This window comes from Meriones unguiculatus, chromosome 1 (genome assembly GCF_030254825.1).
Source record: "Meriones unguiculatus strain TT.TT164.6M chromosome 1, Bangor_MerUng_6.1, whole genome shotgun sequence".
Taxonomy (NCBI): Eukaryota; Metazoa; Chordata; class Mammalia; order Rodentia; family Muridae; genus Meriones; species Meriones unguiculatus.
The window spans coordinates 134700898-134716890 of NC_083349.1; the positions used below are offsets into that span (position 1 = coordinate 134700898).

The 15993-nt window shown below is 43.8% G+C and overlaps 1 protein-coding gene across 1 annotated transcript in view; it reads right to left on the reverse strand.

The window, feature by feature from the left end:
• Positions 1 to 613: 613 nt before the first annotated feature.
• The window catches only part of Tspan13 (tetraspanin 13), a 28562-nt gene continuing 13182 nt past the window's right edge, over positions 614 to 15993 (reverse strand). Inside the window, exons 2-6 of the mRNA XM_021651381.2 lie at positions 10013 to 10180; positions 8953 to 9033; positions 8019 to 8132; positions 5304 to 5417; positions 614 to 1833 (exon numbers count right to left, since the gene is read on the reverse strand). Coding sequence (XP_021507056.1) covers positions 1759 to 1833; positions 5304 to 5417; positions 8019 to 8132; positions 8953 to 9033; positions 10013 to 10180 — 552 coding nt within the window. The 3' untranslated portion in view covers positions 614 to 1758. The remainder of the gene's footprint in view (positions 1834 to 5303; positions 5418 to 8018; positions 8133 to 8952; positions 9034 to 10012; positions 10181 to 15993) is intronic.

The window sequence follows — 15993 nt, forward strand, 5'->3', positions numbered from 1 at the left end:
AGCAGACTTGCTAGCAGCAGAGTGTCATAGAGAGTCAGAACAACAAAAAGCTCCAAAGCGCATTCCTCTGTGGACCAAGCATTTACCTGTATCCCACACTCCTCAGAACCAAGGCAGGAAATTAACTGTCACTAACAGGAAGTAATATATTCACTCTTCTCATATAAAGACAAGCGACCTCTTCAAATAAACAAAGACATCTTTCTCATCAGGCAGATAACATTAACCACTGAAATAATGTAATATAGCATTTGGGCACCAGTAGTAACAGGGCTTGCTACCAGCATGATGACCTGAGTTGGATCTCTGGGACCCACATAGAAGGAAAACCAGTTCTTACAAATTGTCCCCCCTCTCTCTCCCTCACTCTCTCTCTCTCTCTCTCTCTCACACACACACATATACACAAATACAATAATTTTTTAACATAAGAAAGGATTTGGGTATAACTACCAATAGATATCATTGCTGGGGCTTTATTTCCAAGGCTTGCTTACGGACTATCCTAGAATACAAGAGAAGGCTATCAGAGAGCAGAAGGAAAGACGCCCACTTACCTTAATTTATCAAAGCTTCTAGTACCTTCTTTTGAGTCAAACATCCATACACAAAGGAAGGTTTCCAGCTTTTATTTTTAATGTACAGAGCCACAAACAACACTTCTCTTTTAACTTATGGGAGGTAGTACATTCAAATATGTTTGGATTTGACAACTTGCTGTCACCAAGAAATGTTATTAAAAAAGTTACTTTTGACAGGCGATGGTGGTACATGCCCTTAATCCCAGCAGCTGGGCAGCAGAGGCAGGCGGATCCCTGTGAGCTCAAGGCCAACCTGGCCTACAGAGCTAGTTCTAGGACAGCCAAGGCTACACAAAGAAACCCTGTCTCAAAAAACCAAACCAAACCAAATAAAAAGTTACTTTTCTTTTTAAAGATAATCCAATATCTTTTGGGTATAGGACCTTGGCCAATGTTTTGACTGCAAGTTGTTTACACAGAAAGTGTTTTGGACTTCAAATTATTTTTGTAAAGAATGTCAGATTATGTAGATACACACTCTATCTTTCTCAAACTGATCCCATTTTGAAAGCTGAAGATAAATAGTACACACCAAAACATTTCCCAAATGGCATTTCCTTTGCCCTTGACTACAAAAGTCAAAGTTAGACTTCAGTTTCCTAAAGACACAGCTATTTCTAGAATACATGGATGTAATCATGACAGGCTACTAGAACTAAATGGTCACTTCTATGTTAACGCTTTTCACTACAATGTAGCTTTCCTAAAAAGATAAAAAGTATCAGGAACTTAGACTTCTCCTAATGAGCAGAACACAACAGACTCTCTTCCTCTCTGGCTTCAACTGACTTCGCTGGGAGCCTCCGGGCACAGCGCTCTCAGCAACTATCCCCGTGAGATGAAGATTGAGGTTCACAATCTCCTCTCCCCAGGGGTGCCATACACAGTTTACAGCAGGTAAAAATGCTAAGAAAGGCCACAGCGGACAGTGCCAGACACTGAGAACAGTAGATTACAGAGACCACGGAGGGTCAGGGAACACCATGAATTTCCATAGCTTTTTCAGCAACTGAAACAAAGAAATGTTTAGAGGAACGTAAGAGTAAAATATTAAATTCCACTGTTGATAATGTAGTTTTCAGATACGGTTTCCTTTGTCAAATGAACGAATTAGTTTAACTTAAGGTTAGAGAAAGTGAATGAGATTGACACAGGAAAGCTATTCCTTGTTCTCTTCTCACAGGAAAGCACTCGGGTTGGCTCGAGGGTCTTTCTGGTTTCGGTATCTGTAGGTCAGCCAAACACCCAGGATCTGGAATTAAAAGGAGGAAAAACAAGTTTGGAGTAGACTTAGCTCGTCAACAGAATAACTGAGTCACTTTTGCCTGGTTTTGCTCAAAGAGGAGTCTTCAGGCAAATCAAAGGACCGGCCCGAATAAAACTGAACTATGAACACTGCGCTAGACTGCATGCTCGCTCCCCCAAGATGCCAGCAACCTGCAAACTCTTCTTTTGGAGGTAAAAGGACCTTTGCAGGTGTGGCTATGTTAAGAGACCTCATTCAGGTGGGCCTTACTGTGGCTCTGATAAGAGGGAGACCCTGGACGAAGTGTGAGAGAGAAATAAGGTACTTATGCTACAAGGAGAAGGCAGAAGAGGTGAAGCTGCAATAGCAAGCTTGAACTTTCCATCTTGATAGACAGCCAAATGTGAACACTGAAGGCTGTTTGCGTTTATTCTTCTTGTTTTCAACCCTGTGTTAGAACTCCTGCACGTGTGTAGGTGCCAGGAGCCCAGAGGCACTGGGTTCCCTGGCGCTGGACTGACAGGTGACTGGGAGCCCCCTGACCTGGGTTCTGGGAACCAAACTTGGGTTGTGAGTGTAAAGCTTCCTCACCAGGATAATGTCCCAAGCTGCAGGCACTACTAACCCCTGAGCCATCTCTCTGGCCCAGTCAAATATTTTTAAGAACAAAGTGTCTAAAGCTAGTTATTAAATCAAAAGTTGGTAAATTTTTCTCAGAAGACAGAATTTCTTTTGTTGTTTGTTTGTTTGTTTGACGGGCTCTCACTATGTGCGCCAGGCTAACCTGGAACTCAGGGAGATCCACCTGCCTCAGCCTCCCCAGTGCTAATTAAGGGGGTGCACCACCAAGCCCAGCACACCAAAATCTCATGACTATCCCCAAACTATGTCATATTCCACACCTAGAAGTGCATCCCAAGGGGAAGTAGGGTGCAGAGAAATGACATTCCACACACAGGAGGCAACTGTGGAGATTCTGCACGTTAGAGGAAGCTAAGTGGCCTGGCTGACTGGTGACTGCACTTGGACAAAGCCCCATGACCTGAGCTCCCTGGCTTGATTCCTAGGACCCCCCAAAATCATCCTGTGACCTCCACACATGCACAAGTACACCCACATCCAAGTAAACAAATAAGTTGAAGAAGGTGTGGTGAGATGGCGTGGAAGGTGCCTGAGGACCTGGGTGTAATCTTCGAAACTAGACAGTGGGAGGACAGAGCCCATTCCAGAGGGCTGCCCTTGTTTTCCTGACACACGCTGGATGGAACACACATGTCACACCCAACCCACAAAATGAATACAGCTTTAAAAAATTAAGTGGTCAACAGATTAAATTACCCCAATATGGTTAAATTCTAACCATGTAAAACAGCTTTTTTTTTTACAGTTCTGTAAAAAATATGTTGCTCTTGTGAGTAGCCTATGATGCTTCTATAGCTACACATACAAACTTTATTAAAGTAATTATTTGATTCATATTCTGTTATCTGCTTAAAACAGAAGTGTGATGTGGACATCTCACATATCAATAGTAATGACCCGCCGTCACTTTCCAATAGGGCCTAATATGGTGTATATTAATATTGTATCAGTGGCTACAGAACAATACCTAGCCCTCCACAGACCAAGGACTGCTCAAAGCATTCCAAGTTTTGCGTGCACTGACTCCTGTAGCCACAGCAAAAGAGAGTGGCTGCCTGCTGCTGCTACTCTCCTTTAGTGGGCGAGACACACAGCAGGGTTAAGTCACGTGCCTGAGAGGACACAGCCAGCAAGTGGGTGTGCGCAGTTTACAGCCCCGCCTCAGCTTCTGCTCCTATGCCGTTCATTCTGAGGGAATCAGCTTATGGCAAGAAGGGAAATGGGCCCAAATCTTCACCAAAAAAGTAAATGTCTCGAGGGCTAGAGAGACTGCTCAGCACTCAAGGGAGTCCTCGCCTCTCTTGCAGAGGACTGGAGTTTGGTTCCCATATCTAGTGGCTCCCTCAACTAGCAACTATCTACGCTGCCAGACCCAGAACTTCTGACACCCTCTCTAGCCTCCTCCACAGACATGCGCACTCATGTAATTTTTTAAAAATAAGTGTTTAGTTCTTTTTATTTCCAAGACAGGGTCTCTCTGAGTAGCACAGGCTATCCTGGAACTTGCTTTGTAGACCAGGCTGGTCTCATACCTGCTACACATAAACACACATTCATATACATAATTAAAAATAAATCTTTAAAAGCTGCTTATAAATAACTTTGCGTATTCATTTTATGTTCTTATACAATTATTTCCATGAGGTAAAATAATACACATGGAATTTTTTTAGTTAAAAGAAAATTTTAAACCATCACGGTGGCTCATGCATGTAATACTAGCACCCAGGAAGCTAAGAAAGAGACAGCTTAAGACCAGCAGGGATTATATAGTAAGACCCTGTCTCAAAAACAAAAATTCTTTCTTGATACATATTGCCAACTCAGAAGCATCGAAAATGTTCATAGATACTGAGAATTAAATACCCAATCAGTGCTCTGGTTTTGCTTACAAATACATAAAAGTTTACTAATTAGTACAAATATATTAATGTAATATAAATATATACAAATAATAACAGTAGTTACCTACTGTTTTAGAATGGTAGTAATAGAGAAAAATGGTGGAAGATTTCAGAGGCAATTATTTTTAAGGTTGAAAGTAACACTTTTTTTTTTCTTTTTGAGATTATGATTACAGCATTTCTCTCTTCCTTTTCTCCCATAACTCCAAACCCTCCCATATCTCCTTCAAATCCATGGCATCGTCTTTCACTAATTGTTACTGTGTGTATAAATATATATGTATATACAGGTATATACCTAAATATAGCCTTCTCCGTCCACATCATATTACTTCTGCGTATGTTCTCAGGCTGACCATTTGGTATTGGACAATCAATTAGTGTGCTCTTCTCTGGGAAAAAACACCTCGCCTCTCCCACGCCCAGCTTTCCTCAGTTACAGGAGTATTTCTTATTTACAAGACAGGGTTTCTCTATGTATCCTGGAACTCGCTCTGTAGACCAGGCTGGTCTCAAACTCCAGAGATCCACCTGCTTCTGCTTCCCAAGTGCTGGGATTAAAGGCAACACCACTGCCTGGCAACAGGGGCCATTCATGGTGTGTGCGTATTAGATAGTAACATACATCAATGCAACGTTTAACTATACTTACTGTGCAAGTCCAGAAAGAGAAGAAAGCTCAGCGCTACTCCATCTTAACCTCCTTTCCCTTATTACCGTCTGCACAGGGCCAAGCAGATCAAATGTCACCCTATCATAAAGTTTTGTCAGATGTTCTGATTCCAGGCTAAGGGTGCTCCCATCGCACCCAGTAATCTCAAGGAAAATGTGCGCTGATACCTTTCAAGTATACATGTTATGCTGAAGTGTAATGCTGTGCGCTCTCACCATCCAAGACAGAACTCCCTACGCAAAGTGAAGAAGACATACCTCTGTAAAACTGAAGAAGAGGCCAATGCCACCAACAAATCTCAAAACCTCTCCTGCATACTCCCCGATGATGGGGGCACATGGTGAGCACTTATGGCTACTTTTAACACAGCTCTGTGCCAAGAAAAGAAAAGACTTGTTACTTCAGAGTACATTTATTTAAACGCGCACACACACACACACACACACACACAAAAACTATGCACAGACAAAATTCAGGTTTAGGGTGCTACATCCAATTTGAGTATGGATTTTAAACTGTGTGCAAATTTCCAAGATGGTCATTTCCTGTACGTGCTCTAACAAACGGATCTACTCCTTCTAGAAACTGTGACTGTGACTGGCAGATGTCCAGACTGCACTGTGTAAGAGTTTGTTCTACCAGAACAGAGATTCTCATGCTAACTTGCATGCAATGTGAGTGAGATACCCAACTGAGGTGGTCTGAATAAGAATGGGGGACCGTAGGCTCATATATCTTAATGTTTGGTTACCAGGGAGTGGAACTGTTTGAAAGGATTACAAGGATTAGGAGGCGTGGCCTTGTTGGAGTAAGTATGTCCCTGGGAGTGGGCTTTTGAACCTCAAAAGCCCATACTAAACCCAATACATTCTCTTCTCTCTCCCTCTCCCTCATACACACACCTGTATCTGCCTGTAAGAATGTAGCGCTCACTACTTTTCCAGCTCCACACATGTATCCACGTTGCTCCCTCCATGATAACAGAAACAACCTCTGAAACTGTCAGCAAGCCCCCAATTAAACACTTGCTCTAGTAAGAGTTGTCTTAGTAATGTTGTCTCTTCACAGCAATAGAACTAATGGTGACCAAGACAATGCTGACTGCTGCCAAGCAAGCTGGGCTTGTATTCCTTCAACTACAATGTGTCAAAGCCTACGAACAATGGCTGGGTAGAGGATACCAAGCCTTGGGTGAATTTCAGTCGCTGCTAATGAGAGACCAAAAAGATTAAAAATTAGCAGCTATTATTAAGGGCTGAACTATGTGGGTGGAGAAGTCTGTTGATGCCCTGAGGGGAAGGCCCGCCTTACTGCATTCTTTCCCCACCTACTAGAGATAACAGTTGCTAGGAAACTGGCCCATCCCCCTAGGGAGGGACACCAGGTCATTATGGTCTGGGGACCTGCCTATAGCCAATCGATTCAAAATGTAACACCTTGACCAATAGATGCTTGCCAGGCAGGAATTGCCCCTGCCTTGGGCATGCTGGGATGGGCCAGAATCTATAAATCACCCCACTAACCTGGGTGCGGCACGCTCAGCTCCCACCGCTTTGGCGGTGGGGCTGTGTAGCCCAAGCTGCAGCTTGTAATTTTCAATAAAAAGACCCTCATGTGTTTTGCAACGGAGTCGATTCCTGGAGATCTTTTGGGGGCTCGCGAACTGGGTATAACACTGACACCTCATTTCGGCCTCATGAGACTCTGCTGTGATTGTTACTGTTAATTCTCAGCATAATAAAATCTAGAGTCATCTAAGAGGCAGGCCTCTGTGCACTGGTTGTCTTGAATACACTAATGTGTGGGAGGAGCCACATTGACTGTGGGTGTGACCATTCTCCCTATTCCTGAATATGTTAATGTCTTGAATACATTAACATCTTGAATATGTTAACATTTTGAATATGTTAATATGTGGAAGGAGCCATACTGTGGGTGAGGCCATTCTCTCTATGTCTTAAATATGTTAATGTGTGGGAGGAGCCACACTGACTGTGGGTAAGGCCATTCTCCCTATGTCTTGAATATGTTAATGTGTGGGAGGAGCCACCTTAACTGTGGATGAGATGTGTCTAGCTCCCTGGAGCTCCTGCTGCTGACTTTCCCATGACCACAGAATGTCACCTGGGGCTACGAGCTAAAATGAACCTCCTCGCCCTTAAGCTCCTTCTCTCAGGCATTTTGTCATAGCAACTGGCAAAGAAACTAAGACACCTGAGTAGAGGACTCAGCTAACTGAGCCTGGGCTCCCATGGAGAATCGTGATGACAGACAGATAACTGATTTAGGCCACAGATTCTGTGATAACATACGATAACAATAGAAAGTTAATATAGAGTCATGCAAACAAATAGCTTCACAGATGAGGCCTCCTTGAAGAGATGGTCAAGCTAGGTAGAGCTCAGAGAGCTGGTAAGAGGAGCTGCCACAAAATAGAAACACACAGTAACTTTCCAGGTGAGTCATGCCCTGAGCCTGTTTTTGAAGGACTGGGGCTGGAGTGAGGTGGTTCAGTCTTGCAGGAAAGTGAGGATGAATTTCATTGGCCCTTCAGTATGAGGGAGAAATTGTGATGGGGAAGAGGGAAAAGAGAGCATGGTAGGTTTGTGTCCTCTACCATGCAGTTGTCGGGCTAGTTAAGAGAGCCAATTTAATACAGACCCTTCTCCGGCAACCACCCTAATAGTGGCCAAGATGGAGATCTCTGAGACTGATCTGCTATTTCAGTCTCACAGCTTGTTATAGGAAATAGCTGAATGAGAAAGAACTACATGCAAAAAATATAAATGCGGTGTATCTCACTGGACTTGGCTGAACAAACATGACAATAGCACATATGAAATATAATAGAGGCTTATGTCAAACAATTTTGGAATATAATTCAGCATCAGAAAGACCACCTGCTCTCTGTTAATCATTAGTAAACTGTATGTAAAACATTTAAAAAAAAAACTTTTATAGTTTGGACTCACAGCCAGACAGGTGTCATTTGGGTTAAAACTTCGGAAGCCACAGCAGTTCAGGTTCCTCTGGATGTCATTTCGAGCACTTGCTGTATTGTTCCAACCAACCTCCAGCAGCTGACCCTAAGAAACACAGTTCACAGATGCATTAAAACGTATCATCTCTACCTAAAATACAGTCAACAAGAGCCTACAGCTAATAGCAGAGCATATATGAAATCTGTAGTCTCTATGAGATCATTACCACCTTCCAAAAGCTTATCCCTTGATCTAAAAAAAAAAAAAGGTAATATTTCTATCCTACAAATAAAAAAGTCCTGATGTTTTGTTTTTTTTACAAGCAATTTGAAACCAGTACTTGTTTCAAAGGTTTAAATGAAACAAAGCAAAGCTTCAGTTGCTCTAAGACAGGCACTCATATTTTCTCTACAAATTAAAGAGTTTGAAGAGAGTAATTGCTATAAGGAAACCACAGACGCTGTCATACTACACAGCAGCGGGGAATGATAGGAAACATCTTCTAACGACAGCAGTTCTTACCCAGTGAGAGTTATGTCTTCCTTAGGGATACAAATTGCCAAGGCCTGATGGCATCCTGCCCTGCAATCATTTCCACTAGTTGCTTAGTAGTAAGAGATTTAGGTAGGGAGTAAAATGGCATTTGGGACAAGAAGAAATAGTTTTACTCTCCAGCTATTTCTCCCATATTTTTCATAGTCATGCTGTGTGGTATTATAATAAAGTAAATAAAATGAAATTTAAAAAAAACAGTTAGCTGGTCATAGTGGTAGTCTTTGATACCAGCACTTCAGAGGTAGAGGAAGGTGGATCTCAGTGAGTCTGAAGCCAATCTGGTCTACATAGTGAGTTCTAGGACAACCAGAGCTACACAGCAAGACCCTGTCTCAAAAACAAACAAACAAACAAACAAACCCTTACTTACCTGTTGCTCCTGATTGAGAGCCAAACAAGCACAAGATACTGAAAACTGAACAATAAATACAAGTAGGAGAATAATCATATACTGAGAGTTACAAGTTAAGGACTTTTTCATTATTACACGTGTATTACATTATTCACTGTGTATGTGAGTGGGGGGTTGAGGTATGCACATACATGCCATGGTGCTCCTGCAGAGGACAACTGGCAGGGGTCATTTCTCACCTACCACCGTGTGGGTACCAGGGATTAAAGTCCAGCCAGCAGAATTGGCAGCAAGCACCTTTGCCTGCTTCAAGGAACGCTGCGAATGCTCAGAACAGGGACGAAGCAGGAGCAGTGAGAGACCTTTCACCTCTGAACTACAGCAACGTCACCCAAAGTTCAAAGTGACGCACTTCATTATCACTTTGCTAATATCCTGTGACTATAAATTCCTTTAGAAAAAACATAAACAGTTACACACTGCCCGAATGATAGGAGACAGCTGTCATCCCACGGCCTAAGAAGCAGAGACAGGAGGCCCGCCCACACCTGGTGTCCGCCTCATCTACAGAGAGCCTTTTCAAAGAGTCAGGCTGAGACAGGGAGAGAGAAAGGTGATTATACTTTAAAACACCCACATCAAAAAATGAAATACAAATTCTGAAACCTGCAAAATGAAAACAGATATAGACAAATGTAAAAGCTTTCTGAAAAGTAAGACTGGAGAGTAGACTGTTACATTCTCAACCAGAAATTAACATGTTAGGAAGGCCCAAAAGTCACGAAATGAGCTTAATTTAACTCTAATTTGCAAAAGAAAATCAGAACTCTGTCCAGCTTTTACAACACTTTATGATGTGATGAGGGAGCATTAGGGATAACCAAACATAAGGCTTTTTCCTTACAGATATCCCTAAATTGTCTTGCTGGGGGTTGCTTCCTGGCAATGAAATCCCTAATGATAATATTAGTAGCAACCACTGAAACATAATCACAAAATCAATAATGAGTGAGAATGTCACCTGAGTGAGGTTAAAAAATAAATAAAAATAATCCTGATTTTTTTTTTTAAAGGATACAAAAAATAGCAACACCTGATGGTGTTTTACAGCTCCAATCAGCCCCACTAAGGCAATCAGGAACAGGAAGATGCCCACAGCAATGACCACGCCCACCACGCGGAGACTGGAGATCAGCCCAAAGCCGATGCCCCAAGCAGCAATCCCAATGAGCAGCAGACTGACCAGCTGTGGAGAGATGGGGAGAGGGTCAACCATACAGCCACCAGCGCCGATCAAGCGTTTACATCTTGGTATCATTTATACAGAGCCAGAGTCCCTCAGGATCCGTAGAGACTCAGTTCCAGAACCTGCCACACACACCGCATTCAAGTTTCATACAGACGGTGTCGCATTTGTATATAACTTCTGATCCCCTCTTTTAAGCTTCAGACCACTTCTGTATGACTTAAGACTAGCTAAGGCAATGCCAAGGCTATGCAATGCTACCCCAAATTGTCAGGGGAATAATAACAGGGGGAAAAAAAAAAAAACCTTGGCTCGTGACACAATTCCTGATCACCTTGGTTAAATCCATGAATGTGAAACCCATAGGGAAAGAAAGCTGACTGAAGCACACACGCCTCAGTCGACAGTACTGTTTTAATCAATTTACTGTAATCCTCAATTTTGATTTTCTAAAAAGATTAACAGCAATCCAGAAAGAACCACGGAGTCTGAGAGGTCATCTTGATTACAAGGCCTGAGCATGCACGAGCAACTGTAAGCTAGCCCAGACAGCACACTAACACTAGCTCCCAGCCTATCTCAGCCATCATTCTTACGCAGTCATGTGAAAATCATTTATCTTCTCTTTACAACCCTCCCTGGAAAGCTGTGTTCTTCAAATATGAAGCTATTGTTTTCTTCCTTGTACCAAAATTTGTTCCCACGTCAGTCTCTCCAGGAGACAACATGAACAAAAGTGTGTTCTAACTTCCTGTGTTTTAACTTCCACATCTCCTTGGAACTTACTAGGGCCTGAGCCCTGGAGAATACTGGAAAGTTGTTTCCAGAACTACTGTTAAAGTTAATTGTAATCAGCATCAAGTACGTTAAAATATAGAGGGACAAGAACCATTCAAAGCATCCTTATGGGCCAAGCAGGTTGGCGCACCCTTATAATCCCAGCACTTGGGGAGGCAGGGACAGGTGGATCTGGAAAAACCAAAACCAAAACAATACACCCATCAAGATGAAAATACAGTAGGAGCGGTTAGCTATTTAAAAGAAATGGCAGTTGAACAAGAAGAAATCATGTCATATTCCAGTCATTTTATATATAGGTGTTTTGGTTTGTTTGTTTTTGTTTTTCTGAAACAGGGTTCCTCTGTGTAGCCTGGCACCCTCCGTAATGTGGGAAGGAAGCCTTTACAGCCACTGAAGTTTCCCAAGTATAACCTGAGTTCTGCTGAGTTTCCAGTATGCTGAATCCTAAGGATGTCCACCTTGTTAATCCCAGTTGTTTGGGCCAGATCTTTAAAATCTCTCTTGTCTGAGAGATTTTCTTTTGATAAACAGATGGGGATGCACATATTCCTGACGATTCTGTTTCTGGAGACCCCTAACTGCTACTCCGGTGTGTGTACTTGTCCTCCCATGCCTGTCCTCACACCTCCGTCAGGCTGCTTTTACCTGTCCTCACACCTCCGTCAGGCTGCTTTTACCTGTCCTCACACCTCCGTCAGGCTGCTTTTACTGGCTGGGAAAGGCAGTGTGCTATATTTGGGAGTTGCAAAGTCAGAAATAAACTTGCTTGAGATGGGACTGAGCACTTCTCCTCAGCTCCCCACTGTTCAGAGCTGTGAGGTGACTATGAAGGGTATGATGAGACAGAACCAACAAGGTGCTGCTGAGGAAGGGAGCTGGAACCAGGGGGAAATTTCTGTGTGTGTGTGTGTGTGTGGTAGCTGCACTATGGAGGGTGCCTGATGCGCTTATCAGTGACTGCAAATGCTGGTTATAGTTACAAAATACACTTACAGTAGTATCTAGATTAGCACTGGACCAAATTACAGGAACCACCACTTGTGACCATGGTAACAAAGATTAGTCATCCCATTTGCTAACATCAAGTTCTGGGTGGAGGCTCATTTTCCAATTCAGGCAAAGTCATTCACAAATCCACATTTCACTTGACATTAAAACTATCAGCTCAGTGTCTAAGTGGGTTCCCTAGTAAGGGGAACAGGGACTGTCTCTGACAAGAACTCAGTGGCTGGATCTTTGATCACCTCCTCCTGAGCGGCAAGCAGCCTTGCCAGGCCACAGAGGAAGATAGTGCAGCCAGTCCTGATGAGACCTGATAGGCTAGGATCAGAAGGAAGGAAAAGAAGACCTTCCCTATCAGTGGACTTGGAGAGAGGCATGGGAGAAAATGAGGGAGGGAATGAGGGAGGAGGTTACAGCTGGGACACGAAATGAATAAACTGTAATTAATATAAAAAATAAAAATTAAAAAAAATCTTTCTGGGCTAGAAACATGGTTCAGCAGGTAAAAGCATTTGTCACACAGCCTTCCCTGTCCCCCAAGACTGGTCCTGGAACCCAGGAAAATGCTGAACACAGTGGCATCGCCTGCAGCCTTAGCACACCTACAAGGAGACAGCAGAAGGGACACTCCGCTAGAAGCTCACGGGAGTGGCACAGCACAGCAGTGCAGCAACATGAGACAGACAGTTCCTCAGCACCCTGAAGGTGAGAACCAAGGTGAGAAGCTGTCCTCAGGTCTCCACCTCCTCCCAAAATCATGCCAAATCCTTACCACATTCATGGGATCCTTAAACACTAAGAATGTGAAGCGTTAAGTCTGAAGTATTAAAGTGAGCAATGTTGCAACTCAAGCTGGTTGCACAGACTGCAGCCCCCGCCCCACCTCTTCTGAGACTGCGCAGAGCAGAGACACCCAGCACAAGCAGAAGAGTAGGGCCAGCTCTGGCCTGTCTTATGGGTGTTGTTTGGCTCAAGTTCTGACGTTTTGTTGCGTATGGGGGTTTTGTTGTTATTGGTTGAGGGTTTGCTTCATTGCTGCTGGAAGGACTTCAGAGTGATGGAGATGTGGTCCGTCTGGCTAGCCTGACAATCCTGACTCTCTTACCAGCTAGCCTGACAACCATGACTCTCCCGCCTGGCTTCAGGTGCTGATGGCATGCACCGGCCAATCAACCACCAACACCTTCTTCCGAACTGTGACTCCTACATTCATGAACCTTCGTGTATCACAGAGTACTTTTCCTCCTTTGATTTTGTTTTCCCTGAACTACTTAAAAATGCTAATCCAGGCCAACAAGATGATGACTCAGCAAGCAAGGGTGACCACTGCCATGCTGGGCAGCCTGAACTCAACCCCAAGACCTCACAAAATAGAAAGAGAGAACTCCTACAGTCTTGCAAACTGTCCTCGGAGCTCTACACATGTGTGGGGGTACACACACACACAAATACACACATGTGCACACACAAATAAAAATGAAAATAAGCTGTTAAGACAAATAGCATTTACTAATGAACTCGTAAATGAAAACACCATGCATCTGCATTAAAGCAGCCATTTAAACAGTTAAAAGTGTGTGTGTGTGTGTGTGTGTGTGTGTGTGTGTGTGTGTGTAAACATTCTTGGCCAGCATGCTCTAACAACAGCCATGGGATGGATTTAGCTTGTCAGCTGTAGTTTACCAGCTTTTGCTCTAGAAGTCAGTAGAGAAAAGAATGAAAGCTCAGAAGAGAACAAATGATTGCTAGGTCAGAGGTTTTTACAATTAAAAAAAATAGATAAAACAGTAAGTCAAAGAATGCAAAGAAAACACAGGCTCACCAAAGAAAGTATATTAAAGTCCATCTTCCTTTATGAAATGAGGCGTCTCCCTAACTCCCACATCCCTCCCACAATCAAGTAACTCTCTCAAGCAACCATGGGAGTATACCAGGATGCCCAGCGCCAAAGGCCAAGGTCCACAACATGAGTATAGCAGATTAGCCAAAAGGCCTTTGAAACTGGGATCAAACTGAAGATCTCAAAACAGGTTATTCTGAATTATATGAATGAGATTTAAATAATCCCAGCATCCTCAAAAGAGGCAAAAGGAGGGCCAGGGTCTAAAGAGGACTGTGCTGAGGGAAGCAGGACCAGTCTGGGAGGCCTGGTGATGGTACTGGGGCTGAAGGCAGAGGGGAAGGCTCTATGCCAAGGAGTGCCAGGATCCAATTCTAGGGAACGTTCTCCCCTTCCTGAGTGACGTCTGATGTCTGGTGCGGAGCACAATCTGTTGTTTTAGGCCACTACACTGGCAGTAGCTTGTTAAGAACAGGAATCCCTCAGTGGTTTTGAAAGGCTGTCTGGCCAGAACGATGGGAAAAGCACATCACAGTCACAGACTCGGAGACTAGTGTGTGGCACTGCTGAGGGTAGGCATTACTCGGCTTACCGCAGGCAGTGCTGAACTAGCAGAGTTATTCCTAGCTGGGCATGATGGCCACGTGGGAGGCCGAGGCAGGAGGATTCCCAGGAGTTCATCACCACCCTGGACTACATAACAAGTACCAAGCTAACGGCCAGACCTACATTTGAAAAACAAGGAGGGTGTGGGGACAGAGAGATGGCTCAGCCAGTCAGAGCACCTGCTGCTCTTGCAGAGGACCCAGGTTTGATTCTTGGGACCCACATGGCAGCTCACAAGTTCCAGGAGATCTCCAGTGCCCACTTGCAACCTCTAGGGGCACCTAGCATGCACATGTGATGGACAGACACACATGCAGGCAAAAAATAAAAAAATAAATATAAAAAAATAAATTAACTAACAATTCAAACATTTCTTAGAGGGGAGGGGAGGGCTCAGCAGTTAAAAGCACTTGCTGCTCAGTCCTGAATTTAATCTCTAGAATCCCCTACGGGTCCTGGTGAAGGGGAAAAGCCCCTCTTATGATGGTACTTGCATACATGTACATAACATCATCAACATACTCAAATTAACCGGTTAAACTGTTAAAAAAATCAAACAACAGTTCTTTCTGCTTAAGCCTATTTTAAACAAATGAAAAAGGTTTTAACATACAGAGAGAAACTACAGGAAATCCCATAGCCCTGTCCCCAAAGCAAGGAGAAGTGAAAGCCTTCCCTGCCCTGGCCCAGCTGGCAGAGCACAGCCTAAGGAGGCAGGGGGCTGGGAAGAGCAGGGTCTGAAGGGGACTCTGGTGTTAGGCCAAGCAGAAGTGGGAAGTGGAACCATGCACAGCTGGGACTGCAGAAAGCTGTTTTCTCAGGGTAAAGTACTGTGGTAAACTGCAAAGACTGAACATATTAAAAAGTTAGCTGAGAAAGAGGAACGTCTTGTCTTCTAGCTGCTGAGTCTCCAGGCACAGAGATGACAGGTGACAGCTGTTCACAGCTGCAGTGACAGGGTGGTGAGGAAAAACTCAGAGAGACAAACTAAAGGACACATGAGAGACACATGCCAGTCCCACCCCCTGAGCCAGTCCCAGATTTTAAAATGACAAGCTTGGTTAGCTATCAAAATTCCCAAACCACCTAAGGAGAAAAAAAATGTCTATGAGAAGGTATAACAGGAGTAGAGCTCCCAGGAACCTGATGCAATAGAGTGAGGTTAAGAATGGCATATTTAAACTAAATGGGGGCTGGGCCTGGTGATGCATACCTTTGGTTCCAGAACTCAGGAGGCAAAGGCAGACAGAGCTCTGTGAGTTCAAAGCTAGCCTGGTCTCCATAGTGAGTTCCAGAATGGCCCAAAAATAAAAATTAAAAAATCAACAAAAGGGATAAAAACAAAACAAAACAAAATGGGTGAGTCATATTTCATAGACCTACACTTGAAAAGGAGCCAATACATCAAGTCAAAAGGAAGGAGAGGAACAGCAGGGCGGCTCAGGGATGTCACACTGAGAGGCTGAGTTCAAGCCCTGGGAGCCACAGAGTGGAAGAGGAGAACAGGGAGCCGCAAGATGTCCTCTGAGGCCCACACAGGTGCAGAGTGGCGCGAACACCTCGA